At 48.9% G+C, this 23,563-nt stretch overlaps 1 protein-coding gene across 5 annotated transcripts in view; it reads left to right on the top strand.

Annotated features, from left to right (window-relative positions):
* LOC134518781 (S-adenosyl-L-methionine-dependent tRNA 4-demethylwyosine synthase TYW1-like) overlaps window positions 1–23,563 on the top strand; it is a 119,727-nt gene that overhangs the window by 75,690 nt on the left and 20,474 nt on the right. For 3 of the 5 annotated variants that reach the window (XM_063341979.1, XM_063341981.1, XM_063341980.1), the window contains exon 14: window positions 11,299–11,409. In XM_063341979.1, coding sequence (XP_063198049.1) covers window positions 11,299–11,409 — 111 coding nt within the window. Of the gene's footprint in view, window positions 1–6,266; window positions 7,027–11,298; window positions 11,410–22,097; window positions 22,349–23,563 lie in introns of those variants that run through there. The other 2 variants (XM_063341982.1, XM_063341983.1) reach the window with 2 other exon arrangements.

Here is a 23,563-nt window from a genome sequence, read left to right on the forward strand (position 1 = left end):
AGGTTTTTAGGCTGGTTCAGTATCACGGTCAGAGTGGGTCCTCGCCAGCTGGGAAGCTCTCAAAATGTGTCACGAAGTCAGTTTGCAAGCCGAGCCTGTCGTTGAAGGGAATAAGAAATATTAATGAAACTAAGGAGCTGGCTTTTGAAGTGGCTTCCTGCTCATCATCTGGTACCTGCAGAGGATTTGTGAAGTTGTGTGAAAGAAAGAGCAGTTTTTGCTTAGAGTCTGCGCTGTAATTTCTTCTCCTCCAAGAGCGCTGTTTCCATTTAAGCAGAGCAGTGTTTCTATTGACAATTTTGGTTTTGTTACTTCAGTTGCGTTAGCTGCAAAATATGGATGTGCATTGAGTTGTGTGTGAATGAGATGTCATTTTTCTAGCAATAAAATTGTTTTATCTATATCCAAGGAAAGGCATGTGAGCGTTCAGAATATCTGGCTTTAAGCCAGCGAGTAGAAATCTGGGTTTTGTTGTGTTTATTTCCAAACAGTAGGACGCTGTAACTCAAAAGAGTGAGTTCAAGTGACAAAATCCAAGGTGAGGGTCTTGTGGGACCTCAGTGCACGGTTTGGAGGAGGAGGTTCGTCTCCTCTCTGCTCTTTGCAGTCCCATGAGGTCCAGTCCTGCTCCCACTGCCCCCCTGCCCCAGCCGAGCTCGTCTCCGTCCGTCAATCCAGTGACTTGCTCTTCGCAGCACGGCTGATGTGTTCCCCCCTCTCTCTTCCTCCTGAGATTAGACCTGAGATGTTTTATGAAGAATAATTATATTTGATCTACGAGAAGATGAATGTTGAGGAGGAGGGAATTAGAAAGAAATGATAAAAAAAAAAAAAAGCCTCAATCCCTCTTGGTTATTGAAGCAAGAAGGGAGCACTTTGTCAAACTGACAAGTGAATCCTTTATTAACATCTCCTGGGCCAGCAGATGCTGGGAGAGCAGTGTCACCTCCCGGGCTCCGTCTCGGTCCGAGGTGTGTTCGGTGCTTTGGCCGTCGGCAAAATATGCGCATGCAGAAAATGCTCATTTGCAACTGTTACAGGACTAGGAAAATTTTAGGATGTTTTCAAAGGAAAGCGTAACCACCCTGGCAATGGGCAGAAACGTCAGTGCTGTGGTGCTGCTGCGAGGGCTGGGCTTCAAGGTGGGGACATCACCCCGCTGCGCACCCGCCCGATGGGGTGTTTGAGGGTGAGCTGCTGGAGGGGTGCAGGCTGCAGCACCCTGGAGACTCGTCCAAGGTTCACCCAAGTCTCGGCCACCATGCAGGAGACGGAAGGAAGGAGCCGTATCCCCGTCTGCTGGCCCCGATCGTGAGTTTGAGCTCTGGCCACGGGGTGCTGCTGTTGCTGGGACCAGGGCGTGAGACATTCTTGAGACAAAAATTTTGATCTCTTTGTCAGCTGAGTGAGGCACCAGGATCTCAGGTCTGCTTAACGAAATGTATTTGATAGTAAGTATCCTTCCCTCGTCCCATTCAGGTCTGTTTTCCCTTGTGCCCTCTTCTGGCATTGAGGAGATGCAATGCTTTTTGGGGTGGCTTGGAAAGACTTTTAGCAAGCGTTGCCTAAAGTGAAAATGCTGCTTTTCCCCAGGTTGGTTCTTCGTTCCTTTGTCCTCACGTCTACTTTGTCTTCAGGTGTTGGAGGAACAGAAGGCTGAGCTGGCCCCTGTTGTATTGCATTTTTGGCGCCCCATTATAAAAGGGTGACAGCTGCTATATAGTTTTCAGGACGCAACGAGAGAGAGAGCGCGATATCTCTGTTTCTTGAGCGTGCTGCCAACACTGATGTGGTTTGTCTCCTCCAAAGAGTAAGATCTGAAAGACTTTGGAGGAACAGGTCATGGTGTGGTATGTGCCAAAGTAGTTCTCAATGTTTTTCCTCCTTTTAAGATATTTTTCCTTCTTTTAAGATATTTCTTGGACAATATTTGGTATGAAGGTGCCTTTAATGGACCAACCACCACAAAAAGTCCCAAAGAAACCACATGTGCTATATTTTAGAAAAGTCTGCTATGATAACCTGAGCAAAGGTTTGGGAAGGCGAGGGGTATTTGTATAAAACTGCTCAGTTTCTACCCATATGCTCAGTGTCCTGTGCGGGCAAAAGCACCTCATTAACTGCTTTTTATACCTGGTTTTGTGGGTTGAGAGGTGGAGAAGTTCATCAGAACTGGGTAGGATCACAGAAACGTGTTGTCTCTTCTCCTGGGTGCGGTACACTGGCCTGAAGGAACATCTCCCAACATGAAGGACTCACAGGACCTGGTGCTTCTTGTCCTTAAGCAGCAGCACAGGCCCTTTCTGATGCTATTTTGGCAGCTTTTAAGGGTTGGCTTCGTGCTTCTGCCCTGTGTTGTGATCCGTGCTCATTGCTGTTATGATGATGTGCTCTGTCAGAGTCACATCTCCTCCAAGTCAAGTGATTTACCAGCAGTAAAAGCATTGCTGACCCCTGAGCTTTGTGACAGAGAGGGGATTTCCTGGTAGAGAAGGGCAGTCCTGTAGGGATGCTGCTTTCTGGGGCATGGAGCACGTGTGGGTGCCTGGAGGAACCCAACGATGATGCTACTTAACCTCTTTGGGAGGCTGCTGAGGTTTTCGGCAGGGCTGGACTCCCCTGTCCTTAGCCCTCCCGGCTACATGGTGAATGCGGTGTGACCTGCAGCCATGCAACAGTTTTGTGTGCCTTGCAGGGACAGAGAGGTGACCTCTTTTCCCCCGCTCAGCTGCAGATGGGAGCAGAAGCGTCAGGATGTCCAGTGCAATGTTCTGCTGCAGCCCCGTGAGGAGACTGATTGGGCCTGGAGTGCAGCCAAGGAGGCTTCATTTGCCTTTTGAGTGTTCGTAACTGCAAAAATAACCCTTTAATAGTCGGTTACTCTGTTTCTGAGATCAGCTCTTTGTGGAGCATGCTCTTCAGTCATGATCTCAATCGGGAAAAAGCTGGAGATTGCTGCTGAATGCTCTCCTTCTGCCTGGGCTGGATGTATGTCCTCGGCGCTCAGAGCAGTGGATTACGTTGGAGCGAGGACACATCCCGTCCGGACGCTTTCCGTGGAGGTCTGCAGGTGTTGTGCCATAAAACTGCTCTGATGACTCTCTGCTTTTCCTAGTATCACTTTAAAAGTTATCCTGATGTCGCGGATAGAAATATTTGACATGGTTATGATTAACAGCGATTCAAAATTTAATAATGATTTGAGGTAGATCAAGAGGTTGAATTTTAGCAGCGCTTAACCATTAACTGATTTAAAGGTGTACAAAGTGATTTAACAAAATAATTGAACAGTGACTTAATTACAGATTTGAAGATGACAAGATTCACACTGACTTATAAGGTATCCCAAATCAATACATACACATGTAAGCAAAATCACAGATCTCAAATTAATTCGTATACATCTAAGCAAAAGCATATAAACACATACACACGGGGCTCTGCTGGAATCAAAATCTGTTAGTAGCGGTGACTAATGAGCCAATGGGTACCCCTTTTAACTCCTACACATGCATGGACAAACGAAAGAACATCCATATCTGTAAAAGCTAACATGAATATTGGATGCATAGAATCACAGAATGTGTTGGGTTGGAAGGGACCTCTAAAGGCCATCTAGTCCAGCCCCCCTGCAGTCAGCAGGGACATCTTCAACCAGATCAGGTTGCTCAGAGCCTCATCCAGCCTGGCCTTGAACGTCTCCAGGGATGGGGCCTCCACCACCTCTCTGGGGCAACCTGGGCCAGTGTCTCACCCCCCTCAGTGTAAAGAACTTCTTCCTAATGGCTCATCTAAACCTGCCCTGCTCTAGTTTAAACCATTGCCCCTCGTCCTATGGCTCCATGCCCTTGCAAACAGCCCCTCCCCAGCTTTCCTGTAGGCCCTTTAGGGACTGGAAGGTCACTATAAGGTCTCCCCGGAGCCTTCTCTTCTCCAGGCTGAACCCCCCCAGCTCTCTCAGCCTGTCCTCACAGCAGAGGGGCTCCAGCCCTCGAATCATCTTCGTGGCCTCCTCTGGTCCCTCTCCCAACAGCTCCGTGTCCTTCTTGTGCTGAGGGCAGTAAAGGTGGAGAGGTCGCTGAAAGAGAGACAAGCCTACAGTTTAAAAACTTCCCTTTTCATGAGTTTAGAGTCCAGCTCAGACAATGGGATATTCTGGTACTTTCCACCAGAATTTGCTAGATCTTGGGGTCCTGGTATCCCCCCTCTGCGGCTGCAATCCGTATGTTGTCAGGAGTGATTGTCTGTAGTTATTATTTTCAAATGGTAGGAGTGAGAGGAGCCGGGCACGCTAAGGGGTTGCCGTAGTGTGGTGGTCCGTTGCTCTCCACCTTTGCTTTCTTTCATTTTGGACCATTATATGATGCTCTGCTTCCTTTGTGTCATTATGTGGCCCAGGTGGGGTGGAAATGAAGGCCTGATGGAGGGGGGGGCTGCACCCCCACACCTGACTTCCCCGGCCTTGGCTAGGTTTGCCTCAGCATGCTCAACTACTCTGCTCTGTGTTCCCAGTTCTTCAATAAGGTCCGTAATTGCTGGTTATTTCATCTCCCTTGCTGACGACCTGATGGGCGGTAGGGCTCCCGCGCCAGCTGTAATTAAGCTGCGGCCTGCGCTGCCTGGTGCCCTCCCAAATCGTTGCTTTGTGCCGGTGCTCGCCCCGTCTAATGGAATCTTCTCTAAAAGCAGCTGCTTGTGATCCTTCCTCGTGGAGCCACTCTGCGTGCTGCCCTTGGTTTTCCTCCTGAAAGGCGCCTGCGAAAAACCTCTGACTCCTGGAAGGGCAGGACGGGAGCTGTTGAGGTGGGATGGCCCCTCTGGCACCGCCTCGGCCAACCCTTCTGCTCAAAGCAGGACCAGCTCGATGGGTTGGATGTGAATATCTCCAATCCTGGAGACTTCTCAACCTCTCTGGAAACCCCTTCTGGTGTTCAGTCGCCCTCCTTGTAGAAATTTCACTTCAAAATGCAATTTTCTCTGCTTCAGCCTGTGCCCGTTGTCCTTTCCCTGGGCATCGCTGGGAAGAGTCTGTCTCCATCTGCTTTATTCCCCCCACCAGGTATTAATGGTATTTATTTACAAGGACATGTTCTCTTGGTTTCTTTCCCATCTCTTCTTTTCCTTTGCCACCCGATGGGTATTCGTGGTCCTGCCAGGCTCCAGAGCTGCCCCTTCCTGGGAGGTCGATCATCTGCGTAAAGAGCTTTTGGGCGTTAAATAGATGCGGTTCCACATCCTCAACTTTCACCCCTTCGAAAGGCTCGTTATCGTGTTAGCTTTTTCTTTTCTGCTAATGTTATTCTGATGGCTGTCTGAAGTGAAATAATGGTTGCTTTTCCTGGAAACGCGGGGCGTAAAGCATTGCAGTCTGGTTTTATATCCTGATGGTTTAGATCGTTAAATTCTCAGGGCTCAAGCTCTTATTTCTTGTTTTTCAGAGCTTATAGGAGGATCTCCTGGGGCCCTATTGTACAACCAAATACAAATAATACATTAATAAAACAGGATTGTGTATTTGTACTGCTGGCAGTCTGTAAGGATTACTTGTATATAACGTTTTGCGGTGTTAGGCCCTAAGTCATTTTGATCCGTCCCTTCTACCGCTTTAAAAAAGTGACTTTTCTCTCTGCTCAGACAACGCTCGAGAGTTGTTGCCCTCTGGAAAGAGGTTTCTTCAGTCCCGATATTAATTTCTGCTATTTCTACCTTTTCTCTGGATCCCTTTGGCACAGTGTTTTGGTTTCTTTTACCTGTTTCTTTAGTGATTAGTTAATACAGTTTTTGTGATAGTTCAGTTATTGCAGTGATGGATAACACACGTGGGCTGCAGTTAGTGCCTGTCAGTTAGTGCTGCCCTGTGGGGGGAGAAGCCCTTTTAATGTGCTTGTAGCAGTTTTGGTTTTATGAAGTACTTGAACTTTAAAGTTAGACTTCTAAAATGATCTAGGATGTATATTAGAGAATGTTTAAAAACGAGATTTAAACAGGGGAAAACCTCTCCCTTCCTGCAGAGCTTCATTGCCGTGAGAAGAAATGCTCACTGAAGCGTTGTACTCAATGTACGTTAGAAAATGTTGCGATAAAAGTTAAATGATGAGGTTTCATCCTCTCCGCAGAACTGGTCTTGCAGTATTGCCTTTGCTCGGCTCTGCCAGCACTCCTCCTGCGTTCAGCCTGAGCTTCCAACCATTTTTTGGTGGCATTTTATGTTTGCTCCCTCTGCAGAATGAGTGCAAAATGAATAAATACTTTAATTTTTTTTTCAGGAAAAGCGTTTGCATGTCTCAGCCCAGTTCCAAAGTGGGAGAGAGAACGGATTGTTAAGAGCTCCGAGAACAATGCACGGACAGCGATTGGGGATTAGCTCCTAAAAACTATCTTTTAGATAATAGAAGGAAGAAGTGAGCTGGTCGCAGCACTTGCAGGCATGGCGATGTTGGGCAGAGGGTGTCCCCTCTCACCCTGGCTTGCAAGGTGACAAGTGACTGGACTTCAGACACCAGAGGGGAGGCTGGCAGACTGCTTGATGGTCATCACTGCACATGGATATCCTCTGCCAACATAGGAAATGGTTGTATTTTTGCTGGTCCCGTTGGGTTACGGTCACGTCTACCTGAGAGCGTGTCCGCCTGCTGCGAGCCAGAAGCAGCTGTTGGTGGCTGCGTGCCTTCACACCAGCTTTCACATCACAACCTCCCTTTGTACTGGTGGCAGCTACTGGGAAGCAGGGGCAGCTCTTCCAGTTGCTGCCAGTATTTCGTGGCCTTCCCTGGACCTGCCCCATCTGCTCTGGCAGCTGCAGGGGCCATTTGGGGAACAACCAGACGTGCGTAAGAGAAGTCGATGAGTGCTGGAGGCCGTCCCTGTGATCCCAGGCAGAAGCAGGGCTCTGTAGGGTCAGACCCATGTCTAGGAACCCCTGGGAATCCCTCTCCTCTGTGTCAGCAGAGGACTGGGCCACATGTGTAAAGAAAAGCAAGGAACCTTCCTTTGTGCAGCCTCCTGGAGAGCCGTCCCAGGGAGTGAGGTCCCAGTGATGGCTCTAAGTGTAGGGCTGAGGACTGGAGAATAAGAACTTGTTTCCTCTTTAATAACGGTGTATGTTAATATTTGCAGCCTGATTTCATCCATTTTTAATAGAATAGACTTGGATTTTTTAAAAATATGCTGCTTCCACGAGATTTTGGCAAGAAACATGAGCTGCAGGCGGTCCCCTCCAGTGTGGTCTCCTCTGGGGTGTAGATGTTTGGCACACTCCTCTGCCAGCAGGGATGGCGGCAGGAACCAGTGTGGCCCCCCCTTCCCCCCCAAAACGGAGAGTGGTTCTCTGAAATCACAGCATGGCACTCCCTGAGTCGCCTCCTTCTCTGATCAGTTGACTTGCTCCTGGATGCCGTTCATTTTTTATTGCTGCGAGCGGTCCTTAGGTCCTTCCCAGCCCTTAGTAAATGGTTTCTGCCCTTTTGGAGATCTCATAAAGGAAATGAACTTTGGGAGAACACTTGGTGGCATTTTCTAAGCTTGCTCCGAGCAATGTGGCAGTACCGTCGGTGACACTTGTCACATGTATTCCCCAGGGTAGTAGGTGCCCTTCTGAACTGCCAGCACTTAGTTACCTAAAGCTCTTGCCCTCACTGCTCAGCGGAGGTGACGTGCAAAGCTCTAGTTGGTCCGCTTCGCGCTTGGGCTAGGTATAAATACTTCTAATTAGTCTATAGGAGCTTTCCATACATATATTGATGTTATTTTTTTTTCCCTTAAGTCCAGCACTTGAAACCAGTTTCTGCCTGGTTTCTGCCTGGTCCAGTCTCTTATCTGTATGCCATGTTCAAACTCCCTAAATAGTGCCTATCTGCTGTCTGAAGACTAAGTAGATTTTCGAAGACTTTCATCCCACCACCCACAAATGGATTCCCAGTGTTTTACGTCTCCGTGTTACTAAGGCTGAGAGGTTTTCTTTTTTTTTTTTTCCCCTTTTTTACGTTCTCCGCTGCTGCAGGCTCTCCCGCCGGCAGCAGGGATGCTGCTGGTGCTGGATTTCAGAGGCTGCACTGTCCCGCTCGCTGCGTGCACGTTGCCAAGCCACGTTTCCGAAGCGCGACAGCGACGACCAGAAGTCTGCTCTTAATTTTAGCACAAGGCCACCCTGCCAAAAAAAGGGACAGGCCTAAAGGCTTCACTTCATGGGGGATTCCCCGCTCTGATGAGTGCACTGGGGACCCAACCTCCCAGTCTGAGGATGGGGTCTGGATCAACAGCCTTCGGTAGGGGCTGGTATTAAAAATATCATTTTTATTTACTGTTGCCTTGAAGCTGCCTGCGTTTGTTTACCACTGTGAGCTGACCTTTGGGGAGACATTTCTTGATTAATTGGGTATCTAATCGCTGCAGACGATTGACAGGCGTGCGCGTAGCCGAGTTTTTCGTCTTGTTAGATATTTTCCCTCTGGTTTCTTCTTTCCCTGTTACACGGCAAATGATGTGTTTATTTTTTTTTATTAGTTCCTCCATTGTTTTTTTCTCATAATTAACTGTTGACTTCATACTTGCCTGTTGTCTCTTGGCCTGAACCTTTCTTTGACCAGTACATTCAAATTGTAGAAGCTGTAGTCTCTTGTTCTTAAGTTTGTGCTTCTAAGCGCTGTATAAAGGCCAGATATTTTAATTCTTGTAATATTTGGCCTTCAATAATCATTGTCTTAATAATTCTTTAAAGTTCTCTTCACAGACTTTTTTTAAAAAAACCTCCGCCTCTAACTTACTTTCTTAACACACTGACTCCTTGTAGGTATCGAATCGAATCCTCCCTTGTGTTTATCCACTGGAGAATTTTGCAGGTTTACCTGGTGCTGTAGGTTCCCAAGACGCTGGGCAGTGAGGGCATCGGGGCACTTCTGCCTGCTCTGGGTTTAGTTCTTAGAACCATAGAATGGTTTGGGTTGTAAGAGATCTTGAAGACCACCCAGTGCCACCCCCTGCCCTGGGCAGGGACACCTCCCACCAGCCCAGGTTGCTCCAAGCCCCATCCAACCTGGCCTTGAACCCCTCCAGGGCTGGGGCAGCCGCAGCTTCTCTGGGCAACCTGGGCCAGGGGCTCACCACCCTCACAGCCAAGAATTTCTTCACAATATCTCATCTAAATCTCCCCTCTTTCAGTTTAAAACCCTTCCCCCTCGTCCCATGGCTCCCCTCCCTGATCCAGAGTCCCTCCCCAGCTTTCCTGGAGCCCCTTGAGGGACTGGAAGGGGCTCGAAGGTCTCCCCGGAGCCTTCTCTTCTCCAGGCTGAACCCCCCCAGCTCTCTCAGCCTGTCCTCACAGCAGAGGGGCTCCAGCCCTCCCAGCATCTCCGGGGCCTCCTCTGGCCCCGCTCCAACAGCTCCGTGTCCTTCTGCTGTTGGTGGCCAGACCTGGACATACCTATGTATGTAGGTACATAAAGGCCTGCCCCCTGCTTTGTTGGGACTTTAGCTGGAGGTGGAAGCTATTCCTGGTTTTTGTTTGTTTGTCCTTCAGTTATTTGTTAGTAATAATTTGGAATGCTTCCACTGCAAACCAGTATAGAAAATATTTTTTTTTTCTTGTGGGAAACATGAATGTGTTGGTTTAGGTAAGTGATGTTTTGATTTTTATACTGAGGACAGAGTTCATTTACGTGCCGTGTAGATCAGAGGCACTGAAGAAGTAAACCCTGGCTAGATGGGGGATTGGTACTGGGGCGTATCGGTTTTATCTGGGGAAGGGTAAGAGCACGAACTTTTTAATAGCCTTGGGCTGGGACTTGGGGTGCTGGGACCTGTCCCTGCTTTGCTCCTGACCAGTGGGTGCTGTGGGAGGTATCGCAGTGGGAAACGGTCTTAGTTTCAGTGATGGAAAGCTCAATTCGGTAGCGGATCTCCTTATTAGCTTATCGTTCTGTATTGAAAAGTGTAATAAACGGAGTAGTGTGCATGCTTCCCACACGTGGTAACCTTGGGCTATGGGCACGTTATGCAGGAGGGAGAATCTCTTAACTCATCCTGAGTCTAAACCTGGACGTTCCGGAGCAGGAGAACTCGATCCCAACCCTTTGCTGCTCTGCAAAGTCCCAGCCATGGTATAAGCCTGGCCACCGCCGGGGAGCCTGGGGTTGCCGTGGATTTGTTACAGTGCTCCTTCACTCTGGCTAAACTGGTGCTTTTGTCACGTTTCACAGTCCACAGCATGCCAAGGAAGGAAAAGGAGCTAATTCAAAAAAACAATTTTGCTGGAAGATTGCTCTATAAATAAATTCCAGAGATAAGAGAAATAAAATGTTAGGGGAAGATGAAGGGAAGGAGAGGGGAAAGATGGAAGCGAGCAGATGTGAGCGGTGAGACTGGACTTGTTCCGTGGCCAAGTGCTTATAGTGACAGTAGAAGTCCTTTTGTCACCAGTAACTTCTTTGGTGGGCAGCCCTTGGAGGGAAAATCAGAATAACTCCAGGGAAAGATGTCCTCAAGTTCTGTCTGCCACTGGGCACGGGAATGCTTCAGGTCTGGGCATCCCAGAGAGGCAGCGGTGTGGCGAGGAGCTGTGGGATGGAAAAGGACGGGTCTGTGCAGGGACGCTGCCCGGCAGAAATGGGGCTGCCCTGCTGCGGAGGGTACCGAGGGGAGGATGCTGCTCCTGGAGTCCTTAGCGCTGCAGCCACCGCGTTTGTTCCTAATGGTTTGCACCACGCTTTTTATAAGGCTAGGTCATAAGCAGGGTGTTTTCACTGTTTCCCGGTTGTGATTTTAATTGTCACTTTGTGCTTCCAATAAAATGTTCTGCGTAACTGATGGCAGGAGAGCCTTCTCTCCACGATATCGTACCTCGTGTGCTGGAAGAGTTTGCAGACAGGGGCAGGCCGTGGTCTGTCTGTTCTTCTTCCTCCTGTCCAAGAGTCACCAATGCCAGATGATCCAGCTGGAGAAAATAAAATATCTGTATAGCAACTAATGGTGAAATTTTATGCCTGGGGAAGCAAATCAAAAGAGAGAGAAACTTCCTGTTTATTTTCCCATTAAATTAAAGCTCCTGTAAAGGCAAAGTGCCCGGGATAGGGAAGATAAGTCTTCGTACGGCCAAAGGTGGCTCAGCTCATGGATGCTGCAAGTAGCTTTCTTGAAACGTGTGAGGTGGCTCCAGGTTTGGGTCTGGTTTGTTTTAGTCCCTGGGTTCTTGGAATAAATTAATGATTTTTTTTTTCTTTTTTTCCTGTTTGAAGCTGCGTGGAAGGCTAGAACGTCCTCCCTGTGTCGGAATGTCTTGCTAATGTAAATTTTCCTTTATTCCAGCAACAGCGCACTGTTTATAGGCTGACACTGGTGAAAGCTTGGAACGTGGATGAACTGAAAGCCTATGCTGACCTGATAGCCCTCGGTAAACCAGACTTCGTCGAGGTCAAGGTGAGCTGCATGGAGCTATGTTTTGGGTTTTTTTTCCATCGGTATTTTACTTTTTTCTTTCCCATTTCCTGTCCCCTCCCAGTCTTAAGCTTACACAAGTAAATGCGATTCTTCCAGAGATTTCAGTGATGAATAAGGAACTTATCTCTTGCTTTTAAAGTTAGGCAGCCGGGTTTCTAATATTTTATGTGTGCATTTGGAGTAGTGCTCGCTGTTATGCACGACAAGCTTTGTACCAGCCAGCATCAGTTTCTGCCCAACGGAATCATAACCCTCTGGTCTCTTTTTGTATTTCTCGTGAAAGCAGAGACTGATAAATAGATATTCCTTCTTTTATGTCAACCAACGTTTTAAACAAAATATTCTAGGAGAAGCTGATAGTTTGTGGTATTATTCTTCCCATCCTGGCCTTGAATTCTGCCAGGGGAAAGGGTGATGATGTCTGGCTTACTGATGTGGTATTTGTCAGGCTGCACAAAACGGGGAAAATATTACCCTCGGGGAGTGGAAGAGCTCCGAACAGGAGCGTGTGAGTTACAGCAGGGCAGGAGGTGCTTTATGTTGGGATTAATCAATTTAGTGTATAGAGAATGTAAAAAAAGGCACATTACAAAGTGTTCTGTAAAGAACCACTATCGGCATTTTCATGCAGCATCTCCCCTGCAGACCGGCACATTTACCTCAGGTCTGTATTTTTGCAGCTCTATTACTTCTGAACTTTCTTTCTCTTTTCTCTTTCCTTTCTCTTTCCTTTTTTTTTTTAACCTTTATTTACTGCTGCTTTGAAGAAAAAAACTGGAGTTTGCTGCAATTTCCTTATGAAACAAAACCCAAAGGTTTTGATACTGTCAGTATTGAGAGGTCTCTTTCTCTCTGAATGTGCTGCTGAAGTTGATAGCTTAATAGAAAATCAGATTTTGAGTACGGTTTGGGGAAAAAGCCTCAGTTTTACAATGTGTATCAGACTGTTTTATATTCCTCGGGTAAAACCAAGCAGGAGGAGTGCTCCTATGGGACCCTTCCCACCTTGCATCTCCTGACTCTTACTGCAGCCTGGCAGTACCAGATCCTTTTCTCCAGCGTGTGAGGAGGCAGAGGTGAGCGTGCACGACAGTGTGGAGTATGAGGCTGTCAGTGTACGTGCCACTTAGGCTGCTCTGTCATGTGTAGCGACTTTAATTAGTAAAATGAATCAGGTGTAAGTTAATCAATGTTTCTGAACGCTCTCCAGGGCGAACATCTGTCTCTTCCAAGGTAGAGGGCTGCCGTTCCCTTTGCCTGGAGAAGGGTTCAGCCTTGCAGTCGTGGTTTCCCAGCAGTGTGGAGCTCAGCTCTACCAGGGAAAATCATGCCTCGGACTGCCAGGGAAATAGGCAAGAAGAGGTGGTTGTAGAGGTGGTCCCAGGGTGGTCCTAGATGTACTCCCAACTCTTCCAGCTGGGACGGGCTCCTGCCCGCGCTGCTTCAGTTGAAAATGTCGTCTTTGCACTCCGAGTACTTCAAAGTGCTTGTCGGGACTCAACCAGCGAGGACATTCTCTGAGGAAGGAACAGGTATCGAGCACTTTGCCATGCTTGCGAAAGTACCTGAGGCAGAGAGGGGCTGTGTGACGTTCTCAAAAGCCACGTAGGGCGGTAGCGTGGCTGGGGCTTCAGCATCGCTCCTGTACCTGCCAGCTGCTGCAGAGGGTTCAAAGGGGTTGCAAGGCAAGGAAGGCGGGGGGGTGCTCCTGGTGCCTGATGGCTACGTGCCATTTGGGTGGGCTTTGGGTCTTTTCATGGACTGATATAAGTGCAAGTTTGCAGTTTGGTTGGTTTTGTTGTTTGTTTTTTTTTTAATATAAAGATGTATGCTGCTTAATGTTACTTAATTAAATTTGCAAGCGGGATGCTTTGATCTAGATGTCAGTTGTTCAGAAATATTCCAGCAGGTCAGTGGAGTTCTGCGAGCGCTGGGGACAGAATTGTCTACTGCGGTGCTGATCCTTGCCACATCAAGCTATGGGCCAGAATGTCTCATGCTGGAGTTTCTGCTTCTGTGAATGGTTTAGCATTGTGCCTATGCTATGGCCACAAAAGTGGTCTGTAGTTGGCATGTGGAAGGTCTCTTGTCTTTCCGGGCCCAAGAGCAGTACGCGGGGACACAGGGAAACTCAAGCTTAAGCCTTTTCAAAGGATGCAGCGTTGCTCTCCCTTGTGTCTGCTTGTTGCTGGACTTAGGCTGGGAGCGATGGGAAAGTCTTTCCTTCCCTGGTTACAGCTCTCATTGAAAACCTCAGTGCAATGTTTCATGGCCTCAGATTCAGTTGTCACAACTTCACAAATACAGATTGCAATCTGTATAGTCAAAGCCCAAAAAAAGTCTTCTACAGCTTGTTCTTCATTTCCAGTCTAGTGGAGGGAGGGCGATTTTCCAAAGCTCTGAAAACTGTACAGCAAGTCTGACAGCTGCTAAGCCCCACAAGGCAGAAGCGAGAGGCTGAGTACAAGAAAACACACTAATTCCTTTTCAGCTCTGGCAGCAGAAATGAGTTGTCAGGGTGCTGCTCCACCTCGTTCACCAGCGGGCTCTGAGATCGTCTCCATTTTTTTTCCATTTAATTGAGCTTTTAAATAGAGCTGTGCTGTCCTGTTATCTTAATTTTGAAGACAGGAAAGCAGGGTTCATGTCCTTGGAAGTATGAAGCACGCCGTTGTGAGCAGCGGTGCTGGTAGCGCCCATTTGCAGTCGGAGTTCAACTGATGTTGTCTGTGTCTGAAACGGATGGTGCAAATCTATGCTGATGCAACTTTTTGGGGTTTAAATGGCACTTCCATCCCTTTTAAAAGTCACAAATTGTTGTGATGTCTTCTCTGGAGCAGTGGATTTGCTTGGCATTACATTGTGTTTAATAGGCCCAAAGTTGGACGAAAGGTCTTGCTCACCGGCTGTTACATGGGATGTCTTTATGTGAGAGCAGGGGGTTTTTCAACACAGTTGCCTCTTCTTCCTCGCCTTTTTGGAGGTAATGTTCCATAAGGTGGGCACTTGGTGCTCTGCAGAGGGCAGGTAGCTCACACTACATACAGTATTACCCAGTCAGTGGCCTTATTTGTTTCGCATAGTTTTATCTGCCAGTTCCTGCTGAACAGCAGAGTTTTGAAAGTGTGGGAGATGTGGCTCAGTGGGGAGGTGCAATGGCTGTCTCCTCTTTGCCACGCTCTCTCTGTGACTTTCAAATGTGAGGGGATTACATGGCTTCTCACCTCAAGCGTGGAACCAATTTTTCCCTTTTCTTGGTCAGAAGGAGGAAGCGGCGTGTTCTGCAGTGGCTGATGGACAACGAGTTGGGATGCTGTGGAGTAGCGAGAGAGTCTGGCCAAGTACCAACAGAAGTGTCTGGCAGAGGGGATGTCACCTTATGGATGGCTTCCTTACTTGGCTGTCCTTCTCTGAAGCGTGGAGTGGTTGCTGGTGGGGTGGCGTGCCCCCCACGCTGCTGGAGACCATTGTCTTTATTGTGTCCAGTTCTGGGCTCCCCAGTTCAAGAAGAACAGGGAACTACTGGAGAGAGTCCAGTGGAGGGCTGTGAAGATGGTGAGGGGCTGGAGCATCTCTGTGCTGAGGAAAGGCCAAGAGCCCTGGGGCTGTTCAGCTGGAGAGGAGCAGACTGAGAGGGGAGATCTCATCAATGCTCAGCAATAGCCAAAGGGCGGGGGGCAAGAGGATGGGGCCAGGCTCTTCTCAGTGGTGCTCGGGGACAGGACAAGGGGCAACGGGCACAAACTGGAACACGGGAAATTCCATCTCAACATGAGGAGGAACTTCTTTGCTGTGAGGGTGTCAGAGCCCTGGCACAGGCTGCCCCAAGAGGTGGTGGAGTCTCCGTCTCTGGAGGCATTCCAACCCTGCCTGGATGCATTCCTTTGCCACCTGCTCTGGGTGACCCTGCTCTGGCAGGGGGTTGGACTGGGTGATCTCTGAAAGTCCCTTCCAACCCCTGTGATTGTGTGTTGCTGCTGTGCCTGCACTTGGACCCTTACCCCGTGCTCTGACCTAACTAAAGGAGCAGGTTACTCTCCTTTACGTTCAGCTCCGCAGCCAGCTTGTTCTCATCTGATCATCTTCAATCCTGGCTAGCAAAGCTCTTGTCCAACACCCTGTCCATGAGATCGGCCTTCCCTTACAGCAGCACCACTGGTGCAGATGGACGCTGCAGTGGTTTCGGAGGCATCTGAGCCACGTTGTTGAGCAAACAGTAGTTGAGAAGGCTTCAAGGTGCTTTGTTGCTTCTGCCTCTGTGCCTGCAGGATGAAGCAAAGAGCTGGGCTCTCTGTCCCTGCGATGTTTGACTGCTCTGGACTAAAAGGTGAACAACAATCTCCTCCTCAGCAGAGGAGGATGGCAGAAGAGGGGCTGCATCGTACCCCCCAAAGCCTGGGGTTTTGCGGTTGCGTAGGCAAAGTGTACATAAACGGAATCATCATGTAGATACAATCCCACAGCATTCAAAGTGATGCTTGATACAATAGGACAAGAAATTGGGAGTTAAATTCAGACCCAAAGGAAGACAGGCAGGATTGAGGTGGGTTCAAGTCATTCCTTATTGCTGTCGGTATTCCCTTTCATTTCTCCACTTGGACAAAAACTCCTGCCGGTGTGTAACTGGCCTTTAGTCTAGCCCAAGCAGTTGTGGTGTTCACACAGCATTTGTGACCTGGGAATTTTCCCCAAAAGACTTGATATTTTTCATTAAAAGTAATTTCTTGCGTTCATTTGAGAATTAAGTGCATTGAAGAATCTGCTTGGCATGTGGATAGGGCTCACTTTTTTTTTTTTTGGTTGGTTTTTTTTCAAAACCCCAGTGTGTTGGGTTGAAAAGGCAAGGACCAGGTCCTGCTCAGAGCACATAAACAAAAAAATATTACAAGATGCTGCAAAGCGTCTGCCAGAAAATGAGGCTCATCTCGGCGGGGTTTCCTGGTTAAATGCTTGAGATAAATGACGTTCATTTAAAATGAATGTAGCTAATCCCCTGTTGCTCCGGAGAGGCTCGTGGGGTGGAGTGGATAGAGATTTAGATTCTTGCAGGGCTTAATACTTGTTCTCATTTACATGAGTATCTTACAGCCGTGTAACTCTGTGGGACCCTATTCTCTTATTTAAGCCAATGGAAATTAGCCTTGATTACCCTTGTGTAAAACCCAAGTCAAGGGAGAATCACTCATGTGGTTATTAAATACGCATCAATTTTATTTATTGCCTTAGTCTGTTTTAATGCCATAATGTCACCATCAACAGTTGTCTGAAGTTGTTTCTTATATTTAAGATCTAGAATGTGCAGCTCCTCTTTTTGCTATGATACCCTCTTTGTGTTTTGAAAGCCAGGCGCTTGTGTTGACGGGCGGTATTTTGCCATTCGTAGCCCTTCTGAAACTGAAGGGGCAAAAGGGTGTTGAAGAGAAAAGTAAGTCGGTGCGAAAGGACTCGTTCAGACCTACTGGAGTGGAGCGTGCTGCAGGGTCCCCTTAGTGCAGGGCCGGGTGAGCGTGCAGAAATCTGGAACCTTTGGTCGCTGCAGACAGACCATGGAGCAGCTGGGCACACGAGCGCCTTTAATTGTGGCTGTGCCCACGCATCTGTCGCGGGTGGAGCGATGCACTTCACTCCTAGAGAGAAGCAGCGATACGTTTATTGATAGCGATAGGGATTTAACAAAGTTTCGTAGTAAATGTGACAGTGGTTTAGTAAGGATCGATGGCAAGGCACACCTGGTTATTTACTGCACAGAGGGCAGGGTCAGAGCAAGCTGTCAGGGAGACCCTCCCGTTGAGTCGAGGTTCAGAAAGGACCCCCTGGCTTCTAAACTCCTCAGAGGAGTTTAGATCCAATGCTAGTCCCAGACTTGGTCAGCAGTTTATGTCTAAAGGATTATATACGCACAATCAATCCTTTATATATATATATATATATATATGGGCTGTTCACTATTTATGGGGGTGAGACGATTGACTTATAGTCGTATTTGCATGTTGACCACAGTACCCGCATTGCTCATGTCAGCCCTTGGCAATTGTGTTATCTGTCTCCCCAAAACCACCTTTGAGCCAGGGGTAGCCATCACGACCAGATGCACCTATGATGACCGTCATGGGTGGTTATGGCTTGGGCAGGGTTACAGGAGAGAAAGACCAGGTTGGCGCCTCGGCGGGGGGAGCACACAGTCATGGCATCCTCTCCACACTGCCAGGAGCTTTAAGGTGCGAATCACAGAATGATAGGGTTGGAAGGGTCCTCTGGAGATCATCCAGTCCAACCCCCTGCCAGAGCAGGGTCACCCAGAGCAGGTGGCACAGGAACGCCTCCAGGCGGGGTTGGAATGTCTCCAGAGACGGAGACTCCACCACCTCTCTGGGCAGCCTGTGCCAGGGCTCTGACACCCTCACAGCAAAGAAGTTCCTCCTCATGTTTAGGTAGGAATTCCTATGCTCAAGTTTGTGCCTGTTACCTCTTGTCCTGTCGCCGGGCACCAATGAGAAGAGCCTGGCCCCATCCTCCTGACACCCACCCTTTCAGTATTTATAAGTGTTGATAAGATCCCCCCTCAGCCGTCTTTTTTCCAGACTGAAGAGACCCAAATCCCTCAGCCTTTCTCCATAAGAGAGGTGTTCCAGTCCCCTCAGCATCTTGGTAGCCCTTTGCTGTCCCCTCTCCAGCAGTTCCCTGTCCTCCTTGAACCGGGGAGTCCAGAACTGGACGCAGTGCTCCAGGTGCGGCCTCCCCAGGACAGAGCAGAGGGGGAGGATGACCTCCCTCCACCTGCTGGCCACCCTATTCTTGATGCCCCCCCAGGATGCCATTGGCCTTCTTGGCCACCAGGGCACATCACTGGCTCATGGTCATCCTGTTGTCCACCAGGACTCCCAGGTCTCTTTCAGCTGAGCTGCTCTCCAGCAGGTCAGCCCCAACCTGTCCTGGTGCGGGGGGTTATTCCTCCCAAGGTGTAGCACCCTACACTTGCCCTTGTTGAATTTCATGAGGTTCCTCTCTGCCCAGCTCTCCAGCCTGTCCAGGTCTCTCTGTATGGCGGCACAGCCTTCTGGTGTGTCAGCCACCCCCCCCAGCTTTTGTCATTGGCAAACCAGCTGAGGGTGCGCTCTGTCCCCTCATCCAGGTCATTGATGAATGCAAGCGGGCATGTCAAGGGTTCAGCCTCGCAAACCGAACTTTGTGTTTCAGGGCTGCTTGTGCAATGGTGAGGGAGATCTGGTTGCTCTAGTCAGAGCTGCGAGTGGAAGGACATCCCCGGGGAATTGGTCTGTACTTGCTAAAACGAAGCTTCATCTCGCAGCTCTCGATGGCAGTGTGGCTTCCTGCCCAAGCAGAGCCTTGCTGCTTCTCTCCATCCATTTTCAATTTAAGGAGAATGGAAAAAAATAAGCCTGCCTGGCTTCTCCTTTTTTGGGGGACTGTTCATACCATGGTGCTCGCTGAGGGCAGGACCAGGGCAGAGCAGAGATGGGTCATGGCACTGCACAGAGTTTCCTCAAGCCTTCGGGAAATCAGTTTCCAGCCACTTGAAAGCACTTGTCCCTGATGATTATTGTGCAGCTCCGGCACCAGCACAGCACCCTCGCACTGAGCTCCTAAGGGTGGGTGGGCTCGGTGTCCGGTGGAGCGAAGGACGATGTTCTGGGACTGCAGGTCCTGCTCCTGGCATCTGAAGCTTTGCTACGAAATTAAAATGAACAAGTAAGTGTCTGGAGGGAAGGACCAGAGGGAGGCATCTGTCCCAGTCTGCTCAGTCTTGTCATATTAAACAGTAAAGATTATTTAAGTGCTTAAAATAATGAGGAAAATGAGCTCTGCTTTAATGAGTTTTTAATTGCATGCAGCAAGAGGCGATTGCCCCCACCTGTCAAAAAGCTATTCAGTCTTGCTGCCATTCCAATCTGCATTTAGATGAAGAGAAGGTGAAGTTTAAAAAATCTTCTGTCCTAGTGCCTGCTATAAAATAAGCTCGAACAATGTATAATTTCCATGCCTGAAAAAAAAAAAATTGACCACTTAATGTCCTTCAAACTGCGAGCATTGTGTCCGAGGGCGAGACACAAGGCATGGATGGTCCAGGGGGGCAGCAGCGGGGCTGCAGCACCTCCCCATCCTGCTGGGGAGCTGCAGGGCAGTCGGGCACCTAGAATCACAGAATGGCTGGGGTTGGAAGGGACCTCTGGAGATCATCCAGTCCAACCCCCTGCCAGAGCAGGGTCACCCAGAGCAGGTGGCAAAGGAACGCATCCAGGCGGGGTTGGAATGTCTCCAGAGACGGAGACTCCACCACCTCTCTGGGCAGCCTGTGCCAGGGCTCTGCCACCCCCACGGGAAAGAAGTTTTTCCTCATGTTGAGATGGAATTTCCCATGTTCCAGTTTGTGCCCGTTGCCCCTTGTCCTGTCCCCGGGCATCACTGAGAAGAGCCTCGTCCCATCCTCTTGCCCCCCGCCCTTTGGCTATTGCTGAGCATTGATGAGATCCCTCTCAGTCTGCTCCTCTCCAGCTGAACAGCCCTAGGGCTCTCGGCCTTTCCTCAGCACAGAGTTACTCCAGGCCCTTGATCATCCGCTGTCCCCTCTCCAGCAGTTCCCTGTTCTTCCTGAACCGGGGAGCCCAGAACTGCACCCAGTGCTCCAGATGCAGCCTCCCCAGGGCAGAGCAGAGGGGGAGGATGACCTCCCTCCACCTGCTGGCCACACTCTTCTTGATGCACCCCAGAAGACCATTGGTCCCATAGACTGATGTACGTCTAGGTGCAGAAGCAGATCATTGACTACTTCCTCCTGGATTATGGGTTTGTTGTTCTGCTCTCCATCCTTATCCTCCAGCTCAGGAGGCTGAGCACCCTGGCGATAGCTGGTCTGACTATTGAAGACGGAGGCAAAGAAGACATTAAGTATCTCAGCCTTCTCGTCCTTGGTTGCAACTTTCCCCCCCGCATCCAGTAAGGGATGGAGATTCTCCCTGGCTTTCTTTTTGTTGATGTACTTACAAAAACTTTTTGTTATCCTTAATATTAGTGGCCAAGTTGAGCTCCAGCTGGGCTTTTGCCTTCGTAATTTTCTCTCTGTATAACCTAACAAGATTTCTGTACTCCTCCTGAGTTGCCTGTCCCTTCTTCCAAAGGTGGTAAACCCTCCTTTTATTCCTAAGTCCTGTGCAAAGTTCCTTATTCATCCATGCACAAATACAGACTGGGCAGAGAATGGCTTGAGAGCAGCCCTGAGGAGAAAGCTGTTGGTGGATGAGAAGCTCAACACAAGCTGGCAATGTGTGCTGGCAGCCTAGAAACCCCCAGCACCCTGAGCTGCATCCCCAACAGCGTGGGCAGCAGGGCGAGGTGGGGGGGGATTCTTCCCCTCTGCTCCGCTCTGTGAGACCCCCCTGCAGTGCTGCCTCCAGCTCTGGGGCACCAACAGCAGAAGGAGACAGAGCTGTCGGAGCAGGGCCAGAGGAGGCCCCAGAGATGCTGGGAGGGCTGGAGCCCCTCTGCTGTGAGGACAGGCTGAGAGAGCTGGGGGGTTCAGCCTGGGGAAGAGAAGGCTCCGGGGAGACCTTAGAGCCCCTTCCAGTCCCTCAAGGGGCTCCAGGAAAGCTGGGGAGGGACTCTGGATCAGGGAGGGGAGCCATGGGACAAGGGGGAAGGGTTTTAAACTGAAAGAGGGGAGATTTAGATGAGATATTGTGAAGAAATTCTTGGCTGTGAGGGTGGTGAGCCCCTGGCCCAGGTTGCCCAGAGAAGCTGTGGCTGCCCCATCCCTGGAGGGGTTCAAGGCCAGGTTGGGCGGGGCTTGGAGCAACCTGGGCTGGTGGGAGGTGTTCCTGCCCAGGGCAGGGGGTGGAACAAGATGATCTTTAAGGTCCCTTCCAACCCAAACCATTCTATGATTCCCTCCTCCCTCTTTGCAATCTCTCTTCAACAGGGCATAAGGAGCAGGGGGGTGAGTGATTTAGCAGCGGCCGTGTCTCTCTCGGTATCTTTATGGCTCATTTTGAAGAGCTGGAATGAAAGGTTGTGTCCGCGTTTCAGAGTTTAGCTTTTCCAGGAGGAGTTCCTTTGCCTTCAAGGGAGTCGCTGAAGATTTATGAGCTGCTGTAGCACCGACCTGCATGTAGCCATACGCGTGGTGCATCTGGAGAGCTGGTGTTAAGGACTGGGGTTATGCTGCATAAACTAACCATTTCCATTCCTGCTTTTCAGTTTTCACTGTCACAAATAAACCCACGTCCTTTGTTAAATCAACTTGAAAGCGATTATTAAAAACAACCAACGAGCCTGAATCCACTCCAGCGAGGAGCAGACGTGCATGAGAGCTTGTGTGTATAATTTGGACAATGCCGATGCTCAGATCATAAGCGTTTTTATTGCAGGGAGTGTGATCTATCAACGCGTCATTTGAGGCTTTTTATATTTGTCTTGGGTCCAGGCTGCCCCAGTTCTTGAACAGTGGCTCTGTCACTCAGCAGCTTGGCCGACACTGTGTTCTTCTGTTAATTCACACGAGCCTCAATTAAACAAATTTATAATTTGCCGTCTAGGAGTTAAGAGAATTTTCTTGTTCAGTAATTAAGTTGGGAAGCCTGGAGTTTCAGAGTTGAGAAACAAAGCGCTGTCATACTTAGTTCTCCAGTAATCTTTCCTTCATGGCCCTGCAGATTAAAATGATTGCTGGCTGTCGAGATCTCCGTCGAGGAGCCAGGTCGCGGCGGAAGAAACGGGCTTCTTGTGCCCCGCGCTGCAGCGATAATCCTCTTGGCACGAGGCGTTGCTTAAATCCAGTTGTGCTCGCCCGGCTCCGTTACAGCGGCGCGGAAATGCAGAGCACGGCCGGCACGCTGGCTCGGGATCCGCACTGGCATAACCGAGAACAGCCGAGATGCTCTTCAAAAGGCTGCCGCGTTTCAAGGTATTTGGCCAAAGCTGCGTGGCATGATTAGGATGCTAAAAGCGCCCTTATTAAAGGCTAATTAAGAGGCGGCATCACTGATGCTGCTACTGCAGGGAAGTTGGTGTAAGAGCTTAGGGCGTACAATAGAATGGTTTCCTTTTTTGATACTTGATGTCTTAATAACTGTCTTCGTGCATTACGGAAAAATATAACATGACCGCCCTAATCAACTGTTCACATTTTTTAAGTGGTATCAGCTCCGTTAATTAACTCAAGTTTTAAGAAGTTGAGGAAGTTGAAAGCTGACGTGCTTTCATTCGGTGTGCTGCTAAGCTGATTTTCATTGATTTGTGCCTGTGAATTAATCAGCCATCCGAGCACTTAGTTATTCCATTTGCCTCTGCGCTTTCTTTGCTTGTAAATGATATCTTTGAAGTTTATTAAAAGAATGAGTCATGTTGTAGCTTCCTAAGAATTTTCCCCCTCTGTAGTCATACATTTTTCATGCTGCTCAAATCATAATCTGTATAATGAACGTGGGGAAAATATTGCTCTATGGAGCTGCATCTATACAGCTGAACTCGGGAGATACAGATCCTATTACTTGCGTGGTTGGCTGCTCTAATATAAGAACGTTTAAAATCTTTTTTCAGACTTTCAGAGCCGGGCTAAAAAATTAATGTACTTCCCTTTTTAGCACTCCCCCGACTTGTCTGCGGTTGTGCGCAGTCAACCCGGTTCCTCGCCGGCTCGGAGTTACGCTGCGCGGCTCCAATATCCTTTGCTTGGGCAGATTAATTGGGGGAGGTCCCTCATAAATTTACCAGTAAGAAAGTAATTGCTTCCAAAACTTGTACAGTTTCTAATTAGCGTGAGTCTGTTTCTTTTGTAGCCCTATTTAAGCCCTGTATGGTTCACCTTGCTCTAATTTCAAGTGTTTGCAAAGGATCTGTCTCTGTTTATTGCTGGATGCGACACGTTCAACTTTAATGGAGCTGAAATAGGTCTTGGGGGTGCAGCGTGGGCACCGTAAACATAGCGCGGATGCAAATGCCATTTAAAAGAAGTAGAAGTGTTCTTCACAGAGGAAAAACATGAGAAGGCAAAACATAATCATCCATAAAATTGTGTGCGCTCTGTTTTAAAGACCGGTGCTTGATGGGATTTTTGTGACTGGAATAAAATAGCTCCGCCGAAGAGCAAAGGTGGTGGAACCACCTAGAGAGGTAGAGA

Source organism: Chroicocephalus ridibundus, chromosome 7 (genome assembly GCF_963924245.1).
Source record: "Chroicocephalus ridibundus chromosome 7, bChrRid1.1, whole genome shotgun sequence".
Lineage (NCBI taxonomy): Eukaryota > Metazoa > Chordata > Aves > Charadriiformes > Laridae > Chroicocephalus > Chroicocephalus ridibundus.